This window comes from Lycium barbarum, chromosome 9, assembly GCF_019175385.1.
Source record: "Lycium barbarum isolate Lr01 chromosome 9, ASM1917538v2, whole genome shotgun sequence".
NCBI classification, from domain to species: domain Eukaryota; kingdom Viridiplantae; phylum Streptophyta; class Magnoliopsida; order Solanales; family Solanaceae; genus Lycium; species Lycium barbarum.
The window spans coordinates 17,789,761-17,808,348 of NC_083345.1; the positions used below are offsets into that span (position 1 = coordinate 17,789,761).

The following is an 18,588-nucleotide window of genomic DNA, read 5'->3' on the forward strand; positions in this document are numbered from 1 at the left end:
CTAATGAATAGCTTCATCCTTATGTTCTGATCTCTACCTACTCCAACCAGCTTGTCACAGTAAGCCCTTAAGTGTGTATAGGGATCGCCAGTTCCATTGAAAGTATCAAATTTCGGCGGTTTGTAGCCTGCGGGTAAGTCAACGTCAGGCTGAACACACAGATCCCCATATTCTACACTCTTGCTTCCTCTGGCAACTTGAAGGTTTCTCATTGCCTCTTTGAGGCTGTGGATCTCTTTTAACAACATATCATCCGCCCTCGCTTTTGCCTCTTTTTCCATTTCCTCGTATTGATCTACCTCAGGCTGGAACCTGACCATTACTGGGTTGGTAAAGGCTTGTGTTTCCGCTGCATATACCGGAGGAACATATTGTGCGTTGGGAGTGACAAAATGTGCCCCTTGTATATGCTGGGTTGGATAAGTTTGGACGGTGGGAGTGTTTTGGACTGGATGTGGTGTGTTGTAGGTGGTATTTGTAGGTAGTTGGTTTGGTGGGTTTGGAAGAGTAGTTGTAGGTGGTGGATTAGTATTTGTGGGCAAAGGGACATAAGGAGTGTGGACTAGTGCTTGATTTGGTGGGTTGACATGTGGTGGATTAGGAGTAGCATAGGTATTGTAAGTGGGTGGTTGACTTTGGGGAGGAGTATAGGTAGTGTAGGTGCGTGGTTGACTTTGTGGAGGAGTATAGATGGATGACGAATTTGGTGGATTTGCGAGGGTGATTGGAGGAAAGTTGTTGTTGGTAGGTGCATTATTTTGTGGAGGAAAATGTTCAGGAACTGGAGATTCAAGTGATGGAAAACGAGGTGGATTTGGTGCGACAGTTCTGGGTTCAGGAGGTGGACTTTGGAGTGTAACGGATAAGTTGGTCAGGTCCCTAACCCGATTTAGTTCGCCACGTAGGTCCTCAATTTCTTGAGTCAGGCGGGCGATATGTTCGTCATGTTAAATAGTGGTTCTATGTTCGGAAGTCTCGGGGGGATCACTAGAGATCACGATGTTTTCCAAACCAGTTGAAATGGTTGCGGCCGGATCAGACATAATGATTTCTTTTCCTTGAACAACCCAACTACGTCGAGGTAACAATGACGTCTTTGACCTTGTGAGGTAAGGATGGTCGACCATCGAATGTCAACACGAATCAACTCTTTTTGGGAATAAAATAAAAAGAAACACAATAGTACCAATGATGTCAGTCTCATTAACATATCCATGTAAAGTCATGATCACGTAAAGTCAAGTAAGTCATGTAGCAATCAAATAAAGTCAAACAAGTTGTCAAACGAGTATATCAGACAATAACGCGTCCTAATATGCATGTGACCTCTTTGTGCCAGAGGTAGGCCTAACGTTTGTTTGAAGGGTAAAGTGTGCCATAATACGTCATCCCATTGCTTTGATTAATTAAACAAATTATATTTCCCAAAATAGAGTACAAAAGTAATGTAACATTATTACATATCAAATGAGTACAACATAAAATGTTTCCTAATCTAAGTAAAGTAAACACAACGTCTAGCTCTATTTTGTGATGTTCTTTTCTTCGTCATTTTTTGATCACCGACGTACTCCAATGTAAATCCATACCTGTTATAGAAACGTTAGTCATTCCCTCCCTCCTAAATTTTAATCAATTAAAGCAAGTAGTCAATATTTAGGCACAATTATCCTTCAAACATGCACATAAAGTATGATTAGAGTCACTTGGGGTCATGAACCCACTTGGACGTTTGGGTAAAGTCATCTAATAGACTTAATACACTAAGGGTATTAAACCTCCTAGGTTATGAAATGTATGCTCTTAATAAAGGGTGTTGGTTTAGCTCTATCCTAGATTGACTAAGAGCGGGTTTACTAGACACAAGGTTCCCGAGCGGACAACTCGAGTGAGAAGGCTACGTGGTCACACGGAAAATCTGGACACCCCGCGCATATGTCAACTCTCCTAAAATTTGGGATATTGAAAGAAATTTGCGGGTGCGCAAAACACATCTCGCGTGTACGTGTGATAGTGTGAATTTTCAGATGTGGAGAAAAGTGATACGGGATGACAGTTTATATCAAAGCAGTAACACTTAAACAATTTATATCAAACAAACAAGTAATAGCATGTAAAAACAATTAATCAGCAAATAAAGTAATTAAAACAAGAACACAAAGCCTATTTAACTAAGTCCGTTATGGTTAGAACCTAAGTATTCCCCAGTGGAGTCGCCAAGCTGTTATACCCTATTTTAACCGAAGTCAAAATAGTTTACAACATCCCGGTAATTCCGGGGTTAATTAAAGTACAGGAGTCGCCACCTAATTATTTATGGTGAATTAGGGCACCTAAGGTTAATTAAAGTAATTATCTAAAGTTAACTCCGTTTTAAAGTCTACGAAACTTAAGATTCTAGGTAAGGGTTCAACTAATCTAGAGGGAAGGTATTAGGCATCCTCTAAGATCCATTAACAATGGTTAACCGACCGGACTAAAATTTAATTAGGCTAAGAATGTAGATGTAATATTTTATAATATATAAGAAAATATTTTTTATAAGTATTGCTAAGGTTATAATAGAAATATAAACATGCTATTTAAAATGGGACTTGTAGGAAAATAATGATTCGTATAATAGAGTTTAGTTGTAAATAAACTGAGAAAACGCGGGATGTATAACATTTGCAAATATTTGGAGAAAATGAATTATGCTGACTAACAAATTAAAAGAGTTATTGTAAGGTCAATATTAATAAAATTTTAAAGGCTTTATAGAAAGACTATTAGTTCAATATAGATTATGTAAAGGTTGTTTTAACAAATACATGCTCCAAATGTTGGAAAGGAATTAAAGTGGAACAATTACCCATGGGAACTAGTTTGCCTTTTATTTCTCAAAGATAAGTTAACGTTAGTGTAAAATTTGTAACGCTTTAAATTTCTAAGATAGTAAGAGTGAATCTCGATTCTCAAAATATATAGTCATGCTATTTTAAAAATCAATTATTCTAATAAAAATAAATAGTATAGATACTATAAATAATTTAACTTAAAAAGGGGAATGAAACCTATGAACTAATTGTTAGTTTCTCTTTTAAATTAACTACCCATTACACTAAGCTAAACCCACTAATTCATTAGATTCATCTAAGCCAAAAAATAAATAAAGCGTTAGTCAAAACAGTCAAATGCATAAACAAAATTGAGCTACGGAAATAATAAGTTTAAACGGGTTTGGCCCATTCTTGGGTTGTTGTGATCTGCTGCTGCCACTGGGCTTCAGCCCAACAATCCCTTTTTTTAGGTACTGCTTCGAATAGACTGGACTCGAGAAGAATATCTTGTTGGGATTTTAGCCCTACACCGAATGTGAAGAAGGACGAGTCCCTCAGACTCGTATGCGAGATGGTCATGCACAAAAAATGAAAAGAAAAGGATTAGTAAAGTGAGGAAGAGCCTCGATAGAGTACAAAATGATGATCAAGATAGATATGCTAACAGCACACAGAGGGAGTCGATCAAATCCATGACAGAGTAATACATGCGGTGACACACGTAGAGGTAACAGACCAGTGAGTTGTGTATGCAGGGTGCAAAAACGCAAAAAAAAAAAAAAAAAAAAAAAAGCCAGAAACTGAAATATGTTCTGTCTGTCTCTTTCTTTCTTAAGGGTTGTTGGTTTGTCAAATAATAGATAATCGCAAGCAAAGAAAAGAGGGGGGCAGCCTAATGAATCATTTTAAAGACCTGATCAAAACACATAAACCAACAAACAAAAGAAACACTAAACTAAACATTAAATACGACAGTGTCACATTCGCTATTATAGTCAATACTAAGCCAAACACTCAAAGCGAAACAAGCATGTGTTGAGTTCAACCAATTTTAGGCATTCTGAGATATAGAAATCAGACTGAGCATCTTTAAAGAAGGACCTTAACATATGCTTCAAGTTTATAACATCTAAATATAACAATCAAACTGTTCCCTCTTACTCATCTAACTAGTCACAAAAGTAAAAAAAGATTTATGATTTTTGTCCAGTTAATGTACCCACAAGAGGTATATGTTTTTAACTGAAAGGAAATTAAACAGGTCACCACACCACATAGCTTATCAAGATTTCAAAACAGAGGCACTGACAGGGATAGCAGAGTATGAGCAGCTATCGAATTAAAACCTCTCTTGGCACATATGACTTCATGAAAAACACATATAAGAGTTCAGCTAGCCTTTAACATATTCAAGTATTTCATTTGTTTGCAGGTTATTCAGGCAGAATCACATCCACTAAGTCTAGCATGTTTCAAGTTTCAAGTCATGACTAAGTCCCTCAAAGTAGACATGGATTTTAAACTTAAACAAGACTCATGACCAAATTACACTAACACAATGAAATCTGGACAAGGCATGTAGGTTTCTTAATCATATGTCTTCTAATACATTTACCCTAAACATAACATGCTTGAATGCAATACATTTAATGATTAATCAAACCATGGACATTAGAGGACAATGATGATCAGAGGCTTCAACAGGCCAACAGATAAGGAGGAAACATGTTATTTGAGCAGGTTTTGAAAGAAAGAGATTAATCATTTCATAAGGCTAGCTAACCATCCAAAATACATACACTTAAACCTGAAGCAGATAATCCATGAATGACCTTTATTAATTAAAATCCAAGGGAACTATGCTAAGTTAAATCAACAACTGTCCCAATCAGTGCGCGAGACTTTTATTTTAGCTGGAATAGGACCAACATTATATGATTACGTCTACATTAGCCGAATAAGCTATACATATGCTAATCACCCATTAACGAACACTAATCCATCGCTGAACACAATAAACACAAAATAGTCAAATAATTAAAGACTGAAATTAGAAGGGAAGATATTGGGTATTACTGACCTGCTTTGGGTACAGTGAACTGGGCGTTAAGGTCTCGGATTTATGCTTGAACACGAATGAACCCGAACCCGATTAAATTAACTAAAGTTTCAAACCAAAAAAGTGAAGATAGAGTAATGTGTGGCTGTTCTTTTTTCTTTAGAGTGAGGCTATGGCTCGATGATAAAAAAATTCCCGAAACAGAAGGGAATCTTACAAATTTAAGACTTAAAGTAGTAATGAAAAAGGGGAAAGTGTTGAATGTAGCGAAGTATTCGGTAATCCCCGATTGTTGTTTTTTTTCCTCTCCCGTCGGCTGAAGACTATGTCCATATTTATAGTAGATGAAACTAGGGTTTTCACTCATTCTTGGGCGGGATTTGAAATCGAATTCCTTTCAAATCCGAACTTTGGAGTCCTTCACGAGGTTGATTCAGACCTTACTCAAAGTGGTTCGAATTTGTTCTGGTCTTTATGGATCGGCTACGTTTTGAAGCGAGAAATGGAAGATCCTTTCTCTGTCAACGACAGAGCAAAGCAGATTATGGGGACGTTTTTTATGTGGAAATGGGGGAGGCATGGACTGCTTTTGCTAAAGGGATCTGTGTTTTTGCTAAAATGGAGGGAGGGAGAGTGAGTAGAGAGAGGAGAGGGAAAGGGAGAGAGAAAGTGCGGCTAGGTTTCTTTAGATTGTGGACGATGAAAGTTTTCTTTCAAAAGAAATTGGGTCGGTCGGGTATGGAATGGGTGACGGACTGATTGGGTAAAATGAGTGGGCTGCTCCTTTTGTATTGGGCTGGCCGAATTAGGCCTTAGCCCATATGTTTTCAAAGTTAATCACAGACTGAATTAATATTTTGGGCTTTCAACTTAATAACTAGTAAAAAATATATTATGTGAAGACAATTAATAATTAGTATGTAGAAAGTAAAGGATTTAATAAAGTAAAATTAATTTAACGAGTACAAATCCTAAAATGAAACGATGACGAATCATTTAAAATTTGTGATAAAATAACGATGTTAATAGTAAAAAAAATAGCAGTGAAAACAAAGTATTTAGCTCGTTAATAAATTTAAAGCCCAAGGAAATAAATTAGAATAAAGGAGGGACAAAATTGGGTGTCAACACACTCCACTTGTTCCGGAGCTGCAATTCAGTTGGTATGATTCTTTTGTGTATATATGGGCATGGCGGGGCCCTGTTCCGTCCTTATGATGTTACGTACTCCATGTAGAGGCTCGTAGACATTTAGCTCCATCCTAGATGGGTGCTACCGGGTTGGCGCTGGGTGAGCGAAACATACACTGTTTCTAGGTTTTATATTCAAAAATCCAATTTGGAGATCAAATATATCATGTTTCTGATTAACCTCTTTATACGAGTATTTAAGACATTGTATTTATACATTCTAGCTGGTTTAAACCAAATCTTTTTTATTTGCATGTGTACAGTTAGATGTATTTTGACCTCCTCGATCTATGTTTAGTTATATCCTTTGACAGCCTTGTCGGTATATATATGGGCACTGTTGATTATGTACATATATATATATATTGGGCATGTGGCCCTATTGGATGGTTTGATACTTTTGAGGTAAGTCCATGGGGTACATATCTTTTGAGAGAATTATTAGATAAAGTCAAAGTGATTCAGGTAAAGCTCTTCGCTGCTCAGAGTAGGCAGAAGGAGTACGCGGATCGAAAGGTCCGAGATCTTGAGTTCATGGTTGGGGAACAAGTATTATTGAAGGTCTCACCCGTGAAAAGTGTGATGAGGTTTGGCAAGAAGGGTAAGCTTAGTCAAAGATTCATTGGTCCATTTGAGATTCTCAATCATGTGGGGGATATAGCCTATGAGTTGGCTTTGCCCCCAGTTTGTTAGGTGTCTATCACGTGTTCCATGTCTCGATGTTGAAAAGATATCATGGTAATGGTTCGTTTATCATTCGTTGGGATTCTATCTTGTTAGATGAGAATATATCCTACGAGGAAGAGCCTATTGCTATTTTAAATAGAGAGGTTTGTAAGTCGAGGTCGAAAGAAATAACGTCAGTGAAGGTTCAGTGGAATAACCGTCCCATGGGGGAAGCTACTTGGGAGATAGAATCCGATATGCGAAAGAATTATCCCCAGCCTTTCACTAAGTCAGGTACCTTCCCCTTGTTCTTTTTTTGTCCGTTCGGGGACGAACAGTTGTTTAATTGGTATCTGATGTAACGAGAAGGTGAATTAGAAAACTACACCTCCGTTGGGAATTCTGAGGCCGCGGGTGAGTCCATAGCGTGATTTTATGTGTATGTGCATGCTTTGTTTGCGCCTGTAGGGCCTTGGATGGGTGTTGGAATTTTTTGGTGAAAACTGGTGCAAAAAACATGAGCTTCTGGTCAAAATGAACCGCTGCAGTAGTTATGGGACCGCTGCAGTGGGTCCGTCATAGTGAGTAGGGGTTCGCCGCCTCAGGGAGGTGGGACTTTAATGAGGTCCGCCATAGCGAAAGTCTTCCCGCTATAGCAAGACCGCTGCAATGAGGCTTTGACCGTTGCAACGGTCGACGGGAGGCAGAATCCGTGATTTATATTCTTTATTCCGAACTCACTCCCCACATAACACCAAAAAAGTTTCCAAGAATTGTTATGGCAAAATTTAAGGCTAGGGAAGAAGCGCGCTTGAAAGGTAAGTCTGAACCCTTGACTGTAGTAATTCCATCAATATGATAGATTCCATGAGTAGTTAAAGGTCCATTAATGGTGAATGAAAGGGATAAAACCCTAGAACTTAAGAAAACTCTTGATTAATGAATGGGTTGTTGATTTTATTGTTAATTAATCATATAAGAGTATATATTATTGCTTTCTATGATGAGAACTTGTCTATTAATGGTGGAACTTGTTGATTAAGACCTAAGGTTTAATAAAGATGATAAATTTGGCATAAAAACTACTTGTAATATCGTTGGAACACTTAGAAAACCCATGAATGGATAGAATATGATTATTGGGGTTGATAATTTGGTAAAATAATGCTTAGTGATAGTTCACCCATTTGAAAGGGGTAGATGTAATTAGGTCCTCTTCCAAGAAGTGTTGTATTGTTTGAGTAGATGATTTGAATACTCATATAGCTCTATATTTCTAGACTTCTAATGTTCGGAAGCTTTGCGAAAGGGGAAAGCTATCATGGAGTGATTACATTGTTCTAGCTCTGCTCTGAGGTAGGTTACGGTCTACTTGAGTTAGACTTTTATTAGTTGATTGTAAGTGATACGAAATTGATAGGAGAAGCATGATTACAGCTTTGGACATAAAGTGTGGTTGATAATTCCTACAGTTTGATATAGATTGATTAATTATATGATGAATTGATATGAAATGATAAAGAAAAAGTTCATATATACTTTTCGTGTTGACTTGGAGTAATCCCTTACTCATGATTATTGATGAATTGATTTTTGAGTCTTGATATAACTTGTGATATGGTGACTTATGCTCCCGGATATTGATTCTCGATTCTTCACATTCCTTATTGATTGTGGAACGGAAATATATTGTGATGAGACAGATATATAAATATGAAAAGGCACATCTGACAGGGGGTGAGGATGTGGCCTGAGTTAAAGAATCGTGATCGAGGTAAGATTCCGGATTGAGGGTACATGGACACCATGGGTCCCCCGTAGGTCATGGCTAATGGGTCAAACACTACCATTTAGCATGTGTGTACGGATATGTAACAGAGTTGAGATAATTTGTGTTTGGTGATTACGCGGTTTGAGTTACTCTTATTGATATCTATTTGTGTGGATTTATCTTATCGCTGTGTTAGCTGATATTTCGGTGTTGGATAATTCTTGTTGATGATTTCGGGTGTGGTTATGTGCTATTGTGCCTATCTGTCTATTTTATTAATTTTGTGATTATATGCATGATACTAATCTTAGTCGGCCTATGATATCTACCGGTACATAGTGTTTGTACTAATACTACCTTGCTGCATTCTTTTGAGTGCAGATTGTGATCCAGAGACTTCTACAAGACCTCATATTTAGCGTGAGGCCAGTTCCCGATAGATTTGACGATGAGCTCTTATCCATGCCAGGCCGCCTGAAGATCTTTCCTATTTTAGATGTCTATTTCATTTCAGACATTTACGTTATTTTTAGACAACTATTCATTCTTTAGATAGTTTTGTTTAGAGTCCTTGTACGATGACTTTCGAATTTTGGAGTTGTAATAGTTTAGATTTCCGCAGATTGTATTTAATTATGGCATGACCAGACTTTTGGAGATATTTATACTTGTTATATCCTTGAATGCTTTAAAGTTGGCTAAGTAATTTGATTACAGTTTGGATAGTTGGTTAAGTAGGTGGTTCGCCCACTAGGGGATCTGGGTGGGTGCCACTCACGACTGTTTGGGTTGTGACAGACTGAAAGTAAGTTCTGATTGATCTGTGGCACTACAAGAAATTCTTTTAGTTTCAATCCTGCTCTAGTTGTGTTTCCAACATGAGTAATATCTAACTTTGAACCATTTCCAATAACAATCTTATCAGAACCATTATAATTCTTAAGTTCAGACAAAATAACTGAGTTGTTTGTCAAATGAGTAGTTTCTCCTGAATCCATATAGATTGCATCATCTGTATTGGATATTTTCTTTAAGTTTACAGCACTTAATGCTTGTGGCAACTCATCTGCTGCCTGATATGAATAATCCCACCTGTAGAAACACTTCGAAGCTGTGTGGTTATTTCTACCACAAATTTGACATGCCTCAGATGCATCTTTCCCTTTGTTTTGAGTTCTACTTGAATTGTTCTGACTGATTTGATTGTTGTTTCCTTGACCAGTAGGCCTGAAACCTCTTCCTTTTGAGTTGAAATTGTTGTTTCCTCTGCCTCTTTGAGAGTAGTTTCCTCTTCCTCTACCTTTTTGAGCAGAGAATGCCATGTTAAAGTTTTGCTGAGGCACTTCTTCTTCCTTCATCCTCTCTCATGCAAATCCTCTGAGTGCATTGACAAATTGGTTTAGAGTAGGATATTGTGCCTAACCTAACATGACAGTTCTGAAGGTCTTGTATTTGAGACCTAAACCTCTAGCAAAGTTGATCACTTTGCTGTCTTCATCAACAGGCTTGTGTATGGCTGCAAGTCTATCATATATGCCTTTGAACTCTCTAATATAATCATTAATCTTTTTGGTTCCCAACTTAACATTTTACAGCTGTTGTTTAAGTTGAAACTCCTTATCTTTGGTTGCCTGAAGGTAGGCTTTCTCCAAACATTCCCATATCTCTTTAGCACTAGTGCATCCTACTATAAGGTACATACTCTCTTCTGGTAGAGTTCCTGAAATTCAACTTCTGAGGAGAACATTTTTCTCCTCCCAATATTCTTTACTATTGCTATCTACAGTTTCTCCAAAGTTAGTTTCAGCAGTTTTTCCTGTTCCTTTCTTAGATGATGATATTGTTGCTTCTTCCTTGATGAGGTATGTCAACCTCATCATTTGAATAAGTTGCAACATCTGTGTTCTCTAGATCAAGTAGTTTTTTGGTTTAAGTTTGATGGAACATGAAGCAATAAGGTGGTGCAGTGATGAAGTTGAGAGAGTATTAGTAGTAAGTGTGTTTGGAGCCATTGAAAGTGGATAGAAAGAGTAGTTTCAAGGTTTTTACAACTTAAGCAGCGAAAAGAGTTCTAATGCTCTGATACCATGTAGAAATCTTATGCCAACTCACAGGGAAATATATGTTATTGATGATTAAAACAGTCGAGTACATCATCTCCTTTTATAGGAGTAAAATACATAGAGACCTTAGCCTACTACAAGTGATAGACAAGAGTTCTATTAAAGCTTAACTATACTAGTCTAAGACTTATCATGAATAACTAAATACAAGAGATTGAATACAATTATTACCCAAGTAGCCAGATATAACAACTGCATACTATGTATATCATTGTGTATATCTAGTATGTCATGTATATCATGATATATCATGTATATCAGGATCCTTATTTTCAACAGGTAATACTATACATAAAGCATGCATGTCACATCAACATGTTGAAAACATCAACATGTTGAAAGAAAACCTTTTGACATTAGCATTCATTCTCCTTTAGATTCTTTTTTCTTGCCTGATAATATATTACGGAGTATTAATTAGTATATTTACCTGCGCGATTTCGAAAAACTTGCAAACAAAATATTAATAGTAACAAATATATGCAACACATACATATATTTTTTTCTAAAATATAATAGAAAAGATACATGCGAAAAATAAACTCAAATATATAGTAACATCGCATACGTTTTCTGTAAGTGTATAATGATAGAGTTCTCAAGGGACACTCATCTCAATTGGAAAAAAGAGGATTCGATTAACTCGAACAATTTATGTTTTATTGACTCCATATAAACAACCTACCATTTCAGAATATGATCAGGATATGAAGACCTTTAGACAAGATGCAATTTTACGTTGCACTGGTAGACACTTAATGTAATAACTATATGTGTTTTAGTACAAGATCATCCCATAACATATGACTACCTAAACCAACTGGTTAAAATTCTAAACATTAATAGTCAATATCCGCAAATGCATTATTAAACTCATGTTCATAAGCCAACTTTTGAAAAGGTTCATCGTCGTCAATCCTATAACCACCTAGCTAGTTGACAACATGTTTATATTTTTTCTTATAACAGATAGTTGAATCACCTAGAAAACAAATAGACCAACCCTAAAGAAGGTAGTGTTTATACTAACAGTTTCCCTAATACTTAATATAACAATTGTAGATGAATTTATATTTTTTTTCAGGTCTCCAATTGGCTGGGAAAAAAGAGAGAGAAGAAACAAATGAAAATTTTAGCTGCAAGGTTCATCAGCAACACATTAAAGAGGACCAACATCAACTTAAAATCAAAAGTTACTTTAGCCACAACAAACGGTTGATCTCTTGAGTAAAGTAGAATAACACAAAATATTTATATGAAACAAAATAAGCTTCATTTAAATGGCGACCTTAATTTTCAACTTTGATTTCCTCCATCATAAACTATCTATTAAAACTCATAAAATGATCTCTAAAAATGATAATACCTCCTAGTGAGGATTTGACTTAAGCTCTTCTGAATCAAAGATGGGGAACATTAAAATCACAATGGAAGATATCCAAGATGAAGTAGTGTATTGGAAAAATGCACTAATATGTTATGTGGTGGGATCAAACCCACCACAAGCAATCATGAAAGGGTATTTTCGAAGAATTGGGATATTAAGAATTGATAAGGTGGTACAAGTAAATAGGGGAGTGGTTTTAGTAAGGTTTACTGATCCGAAAACTAGGGCAAATATGGTAGAGCAGGGAGTGCATATGTTTGATCGAAAACCTATCTTGGTCAAGCCATGAAAACCAGACATAGAGGTCGCAAAGGAACTGATGGAAAAAATCCCGGTATGGATTAGATTAATGGGACTGGATGTGAAATATTAGGAGAAAATGCGTTAACCAAAATTGTAGGGCTAGTGGCAACTCTTCTTAGAGCTGATAGTGCAATAACTATGAAGGAGAGAATGACCTATGCAAGAGTGCTAGTCGAAGTTCCATTAAATAAGGAATATCCAAATGCTGTGATGTTTGAGAATGAATATGGTAAAGTTGTAGAACAGAAGGTGGTGTTAGAATAGAAACCTGTACTATGTACAAAATGAAAGAACTTTAGGCATGGGATACAAGAATGCAGGAAACAGATAAAGGAGAATGAAGCACAAAAAGCACTTTTACAGAAACTGGGACTCCTAAAAGCTGAAGGAAAGGAACAAACACATAATCAAGATGGAGATACAACAACTACACACTAGATGGATGAAGTCATTCCAGCACCAACTAAGCCTAAAGCAGTAACACAAAAACAATATCAAGGGAATAGACAACAATATGGGCCAAAACAACAAAATAGAAATAAAGCATATAGATCTGGAAGGGCAAGCATGTCATGCCCCGAACCTGGGCCTGGACGTAACACGACATCCGGTGCCTGACTGCATGTGACCGAGCGAACCAACTGGCTGGCTGAATCAACATGTGATACCAAAACATAACTAATTTATAAAATAAAACTAACACATGCTGATTAACTAAAAGTCTGATTGAAATATCATAATGCGGAAATACTTAGACAATCTGAACATATCTGAAAGTAGCTAACATGGCTAAACCAAAACAACTGAACGACTGAGTATAACTGTCTACAAGGCTAACATAACAAATATCTGACTGTCTGGACTGTGTCTATGAAGCCTCTAATGAATACTGAAAGGTAACTGTCTAGAAAGCTGTAAGAACTGCATGACTGATATCGCCCCGAAGGAAAATGGGGCTCACCACAGTAGCTGATACGAACATTCCTAAGTAGCTGGATCGTCAACCTGTATGTCGTTACATGCATCATGAGATGCAGGGCCCCAAGCAATAAAAGGGGACATCAACACATTTGAATTGTACTGGTATGTAAAGCAACTGAAGCAATAAAATACTGAAATTGAAACTGAAACTGAACTAAACAGGAAAGCAAGAAGCTGAAGTACTCCCTATTCTGGATGAAGAATCACCTGTAAAACTGTAAATATAACAGTGGCCTAGGGCCCAAATAATGTGCACAAAAAATGTGGCCTCAGGCCCAAGCAATGCGTATGCATAAACTGTGGCCTAGGGCCCAAAAATATAGATACAGGTGTTCAACATTAACAATTTACAAGATTGAGACTGGCTATAGCTGATAGCATGATAACTGTTTCTGATTATGTGACTCATGCAAATAACTGGTTATACACTGACTGAGACTCGTGTGATAACAATGCATAAGTCTATAAAGATTACATGTTGAGTTTGTGATGTTCAAAGAGACAACCATGAATGAATTCTGTAACTGCAATCCTAGAAGATAACAGTTCTATGTCATATCATGAAACTAGGGCTAAACTATATTCTGAGTCAAATTACTGACAAGTTTGAAGAATGAGGCGTAGGGAGAATCGTGAATATTCCCTAATGTAGATAGTTAGCCTCACATACCTTAATTCCAGCCTTTGAGCGTAATACAACGTTTGTCAACCCTTTCAACTTTGATCTATATCAATACAAGTCAAAGGGATTCTATATTAGCAATAATATCCATGCTTTGGTCATCTAAGCATTTTATCAAACACTTGGTGGGCATAAAGCTCCACAATCTCCATTAATGGTGTTTCTTCACCCAATTCCATTCTATTAATTCTAGGTGATTCTAAAATCTCAATTTGATGAAAGTAACATCATTCTTCATCACACATATGACTACAACAATCCTAAGTCAATAATCCAAAACCCTAGCATAGTTCATATGATACTCTTTATCAAACCCATTTACGATTCTCGCAAGAACTTATCAATTCACAACTATAAGTGAGTAGAGAGTAGAAGTATTACCTTTTGAAGTTCAATCCTCTTGAATTCGGATTCTAGGGTTCCTTTTTCCAAGACGAAGATTCAATCGATAATCTATGGAATAGATTAGGATTCTAGCGTTAATCTTTGTTAGATTGATGTAATAATCAATGGGGTTTGAGTAAGAACTCACCTTGTATGCTTTGTGGAAGCCCTAGAGTGTTTTCAATCCAAAAAGACGGTTTAGAAAGAAGTGAGAAAAGTTTTTCGGAGTTGGATACATATAAAATTCGAAAAAGGACGTTTCAGCATAATTTGGCCTGGTGCGTCGCCCTTGGCGTCGCCCAAGGCGGGGCACTAGGCCTATATTACAGGCCCTGATAAAAATTATGCTTGTTGCAAATTTGTCTTGGGGCGGCGCCCTAGGCCATTCTGACAGCGTTCTGTAGAATGGGCATCACTCCTAGCACAAAACTCCGTTTTGGCTCCATAATGTTGGAAAGATATTTCAAAGGGCTACAACTTTCATGTTTTACGTTTTCTCAAATTCCCAACAGAATTTCACGAAATTGGGATGGAAGGAAGACGTATAAAAAACTTGGCCGATTCTATCGAATCTGAGCACCCCTCTATTAGCCATTTTGAGATGATCGTATCTCCTTGATCCGGACCCCGATTGTCCTGATCCTGATATGCTTGGAAAGGTATTTCTACGTACTACAACTTTCACTAAGGATACTTACCCAAATTCCCAACTAATCAAGGTGTTATGGTTCCCAAAGTAGGCCCCTCAAACACTTTCGCAAAACGTTCAAACCTTCAAATTTCCTCTGAAACTCTAATGATACGAGTCTAGCCTTTATTTTAAGATACGGGGTGTTACAAAGCAGATATGTACCTGCTATAAAAGGAAACTCATTTGCTATCTTAAACAAGCATGTTGAAGTGGAGACAATGCAACAAGGTAATAACAAAGCAAGCACTTCTCAATGAGAACTTGTGGGACATGAACCTCGTAAGGGACATGATGTTTGGCAAAAAATGCATATATTTAGTCATTGTTGTCTTACATTCTAGTACTTTTAATTGTCTTTTGAGTATTATTATATTGATTTGTGCTTAATATTATATTTTATTGTGTAGGGATAAAATCATATAAAGATGTCACATAAGTGAAGATATTTGGAGCAAACTAGAATACAATTAATTGAAGTGAAGAAAAACAAAAAAGAAGGAAAATTGAAAAGGAAGAGAATTAATTACGTATGTCACGTGAGGAATTAAGTGCACATGTATTTAAAGTCCTTTCCAGTGGACTTGTGCCAAAGACGTCTGGTGCTTAAGTTGTCCTATTTGCATTAGGAATTAGGATTGGATTAAGGTATTTACTACTCATATAAATACATTGAAACCTTATTCTTTTGGAGAGCTTTTTTTCACGTTGGAACATGAGAGAGAGTGTTCAGAACTTTGGAACTAGAGAGAGCTTGGAGCCATTGTGGAGGCCGGAGTTACAGGGTTTACCTTCTTTTCTCTGTAGTACTCATTTTTTACGTTTTTATTCGGATGATTTGTTGTTTTTCCTCCATGTGTATGTGGAGCTAAACTCTTTAGTTCTAGGGTTTTGGCTCAAACATGAAAGTTGACGCTTGATTATCGTTTATATCTATTGGTTTTCCATCTTTGGGGTTATTTATTTATTATTGGTCTTAATTGTTTAATTATTTAACGAAATAGTTGAACACTATCCGCGCCGTGTGAATTGAACTTGGAAAGGAAATTTGCATGTGTAATAAAAATAAATAGAGCTTGTTCGAATAATCGTTTCGCTAATGAGGATAGGAATATACCCCTTAGCCTTGCTTATTTGAATACAGAGATATAAATGTGTTCTTGTTATTTTCTGACGGCCGTAGGAATATAGGCGTTAGAGTAGCATCTACAGGCTTGCGAGAAACTTGAAAGATACTCAAAAAGCAATAATTAACCCGTCAACTAATAACCCAGGAAATCAAAGGTGTAATGATTGGAAGACTCAATTGGATTGTTAGTGGTCATAGCCCTAGATCTATCTCTTCTCCGATAAAAATCTGCTCGTTCTTGGTTGAAGTTCATTATTTGTTTTCTTTTATTTTTATTTAATTTTAAACATAAATTTGGATTTTTATTTCTTGTTTAGATAATTAGCATTAGTTTAATTAGTTGACGGTTAATCACAAGTCTCTGTGGTACGATATTTGGACTTTAATCCTATATTACTTGTACGACCATGCAACAGGATAGGGTGGTGAAACCCCCTTACCCAATGGATAAGATAGGCTTTTGGAACACTACGGGTCTAAGCAGACTGGATAAACGGCAAGAATTAAATCTGTTTACGCATAATAATAGTACCAGTCTATTTGGGCTCCTAGAAACTAAGATTAAGAGACCAAAGGCTCAAAGAGCTTCTCTTAATCTTTGTTAAAGATGGTTTTACACTACTAATCTCTCCAAACACCCAGGAGGCAGGATCTAGTTGCTTCGGAAGCAGCAAATATATGTGTTGTAAATAGAAACAGTAATAGAGCAGCTGATACATTATGAAGTGAAATCAGTGGGTACAAGATTGTGTTATCATCTAACAATTGTGTATGGCTTCAATGACCAAGCACTAAGAAGAAACATGGGGGAAGAGGTGAATGAAATAGCTACACATATTAAGGACCATGGGCAGTGATGAGAGGATAGGAAGAGTTATAATACTCGCAGAGATAAAGGAGTTCAGGGAATATGTGCAGACCTGTGAGTTATAAGACCTGAGATCATCAGGGGCCTTCTACACTTGGAACAATAAGCAAGAAGCAGAGGATAGGGTGTATAGCAAGATAGATAGGGTTCTAGTTAACAGTGATTGGCTATCATCATTACCAGCATGTAAGAGGCAGGGGATAGGGTTTATATGACCATTGCCCAGCCATTATTAGCCGGGAAACAACTCAATAACAAGTAAGAAGACCATTCAGGTATTTCAATATGTGGAGTATGGCACCAGATTTTAAAGAAAAGGTTGAATCTAGCTGGAGGCAAGAGATAATGGGCACGAAGATGTACCAGTTAGTAGGGAAACTAAATAGGCTAAAGTCAGTACATAAAGCTCTAAACAAGGAACAATTTGGGGAGGTGGAAACAAGGCTGAGAAAGTAATAGAGGAGCTGATAGCATGCCAATTAGCACTAAAAAATGATCATATGAATGAGAAACTAATTCAGCAGGAAATAAGCTTAACAAAGGAGTACAGTACCTGGAAGATAGCAAGAGAGAAATTCTTAAGACAAAAAAGTAAAATTCAATGGTTGAAACAAGGGGACCAAAACACCAAGTTCTTCCATAGTACAATGAGGGCTAGAAGGAATACTAATAGAGTTTTTGCCATCAAAGATTCAAAAGGGATAACCAAAACCACAATGGAAGGGATTGGTAATGCCTTTGTTGAATTCTATACCACTTTACTAGGATTAGCCAATGCAAATAGAGAACATGTTAATAGTAATTTGGTAAAAAGAGCCTAAAGTGATAGAAGAACAAAGAGGGATGTTACAAGCAGAGATCACTGGAAAGAGATTAAACAAGCCCTTTGGAAAATAGCTGGTGATAAATCACCTGGACCAGATGGATATGGTAGCCAATTTTTCAAAGATAGCTAGTCCATAACTGAACATGACCTGATAGAAGCAGTGAAGGAATTCTTCAGCACTGGAAAACTTCTTAGAAGTATGAATAATGTTATACTAACATTGATCCCAAAAACCAGTCATGCTGAAACAGTGGGAGAATACAGACCCATTGCCTATTGTAATACAGTACACAAGGTAATCTCTAAAGTCATATGCAATAGTCTAAGGTCCATAATTCCTGACATTATAGCTGACAATCAAAGTGCTTTTATTACTGGAAGATCAATTGTGCACAATGTTCTGAGATGTGAAGATCTTGTGAAATTATATAACAGGAAGAATGCCACTAAAAGTTGTCTTCTTAAGATAGATTTGAAAAAGGCTTATGACTCAGTGGAATAGGGGTTTGTAAAGGAGATGTTGTATGCATTAAATTTTCCCCATAAATTCATAAAATGGGTGATGGTATGCTTAACAACTATTCAATATACACTTGCTCTGAATGGAGGATTGTATGGCTCAATCAAAGGAAAGAGACGGTTGAGACAAGGATGTTACACCTCGTAATTTTGTACGTGAAATCTATTAGGCATTAGTTGTTTTAAGTGTAG

The 18,588-nt window shown here is 36.8% G+C and overlaps 1 protein-coding gene across 1 annotated transcript; it reads left to right on the plus strand.

Annotated features, from left to right (window-relative positions):
* Nucleotides 1-17,029: 17,029 nt before the first annotated feature.
* LOC132611717 (uncharacterized) lies at nt 17,030-18,379 on the plus strand. Its single transcript, XM_060326102.1, has 2 exons — nt 17,030-17,105; nt 18,039-18,379. Exons 1-2 carry the CDS (start codon nt 17,030-17,032, stop codon nt 18,377-18,379), a joined length of 417 nt encoding a protein of 138 aa, XP_060182085.1.
* The last annotated feature ends 209 nt before the right edge of the window (nt 18,380-18,588 follow it).

Excerpts from the sequence above, each read along its gene's own strand:
- LOC132611717 (XM_060326102.1), top strand. The coding sequence starts at position 17,030 with ATGGGCAGTGATGAGAGGATAGGAAGAGTTATAATACTCGCAGAGATA. Across the intron at positions 17,106-18,038 it reads CAGGGAATATGTGCAGACCT|TGAAGGAATTCTTCAGCACT; the intron begins GTGAGTTATAAG and ends TGATAGAAGCAG.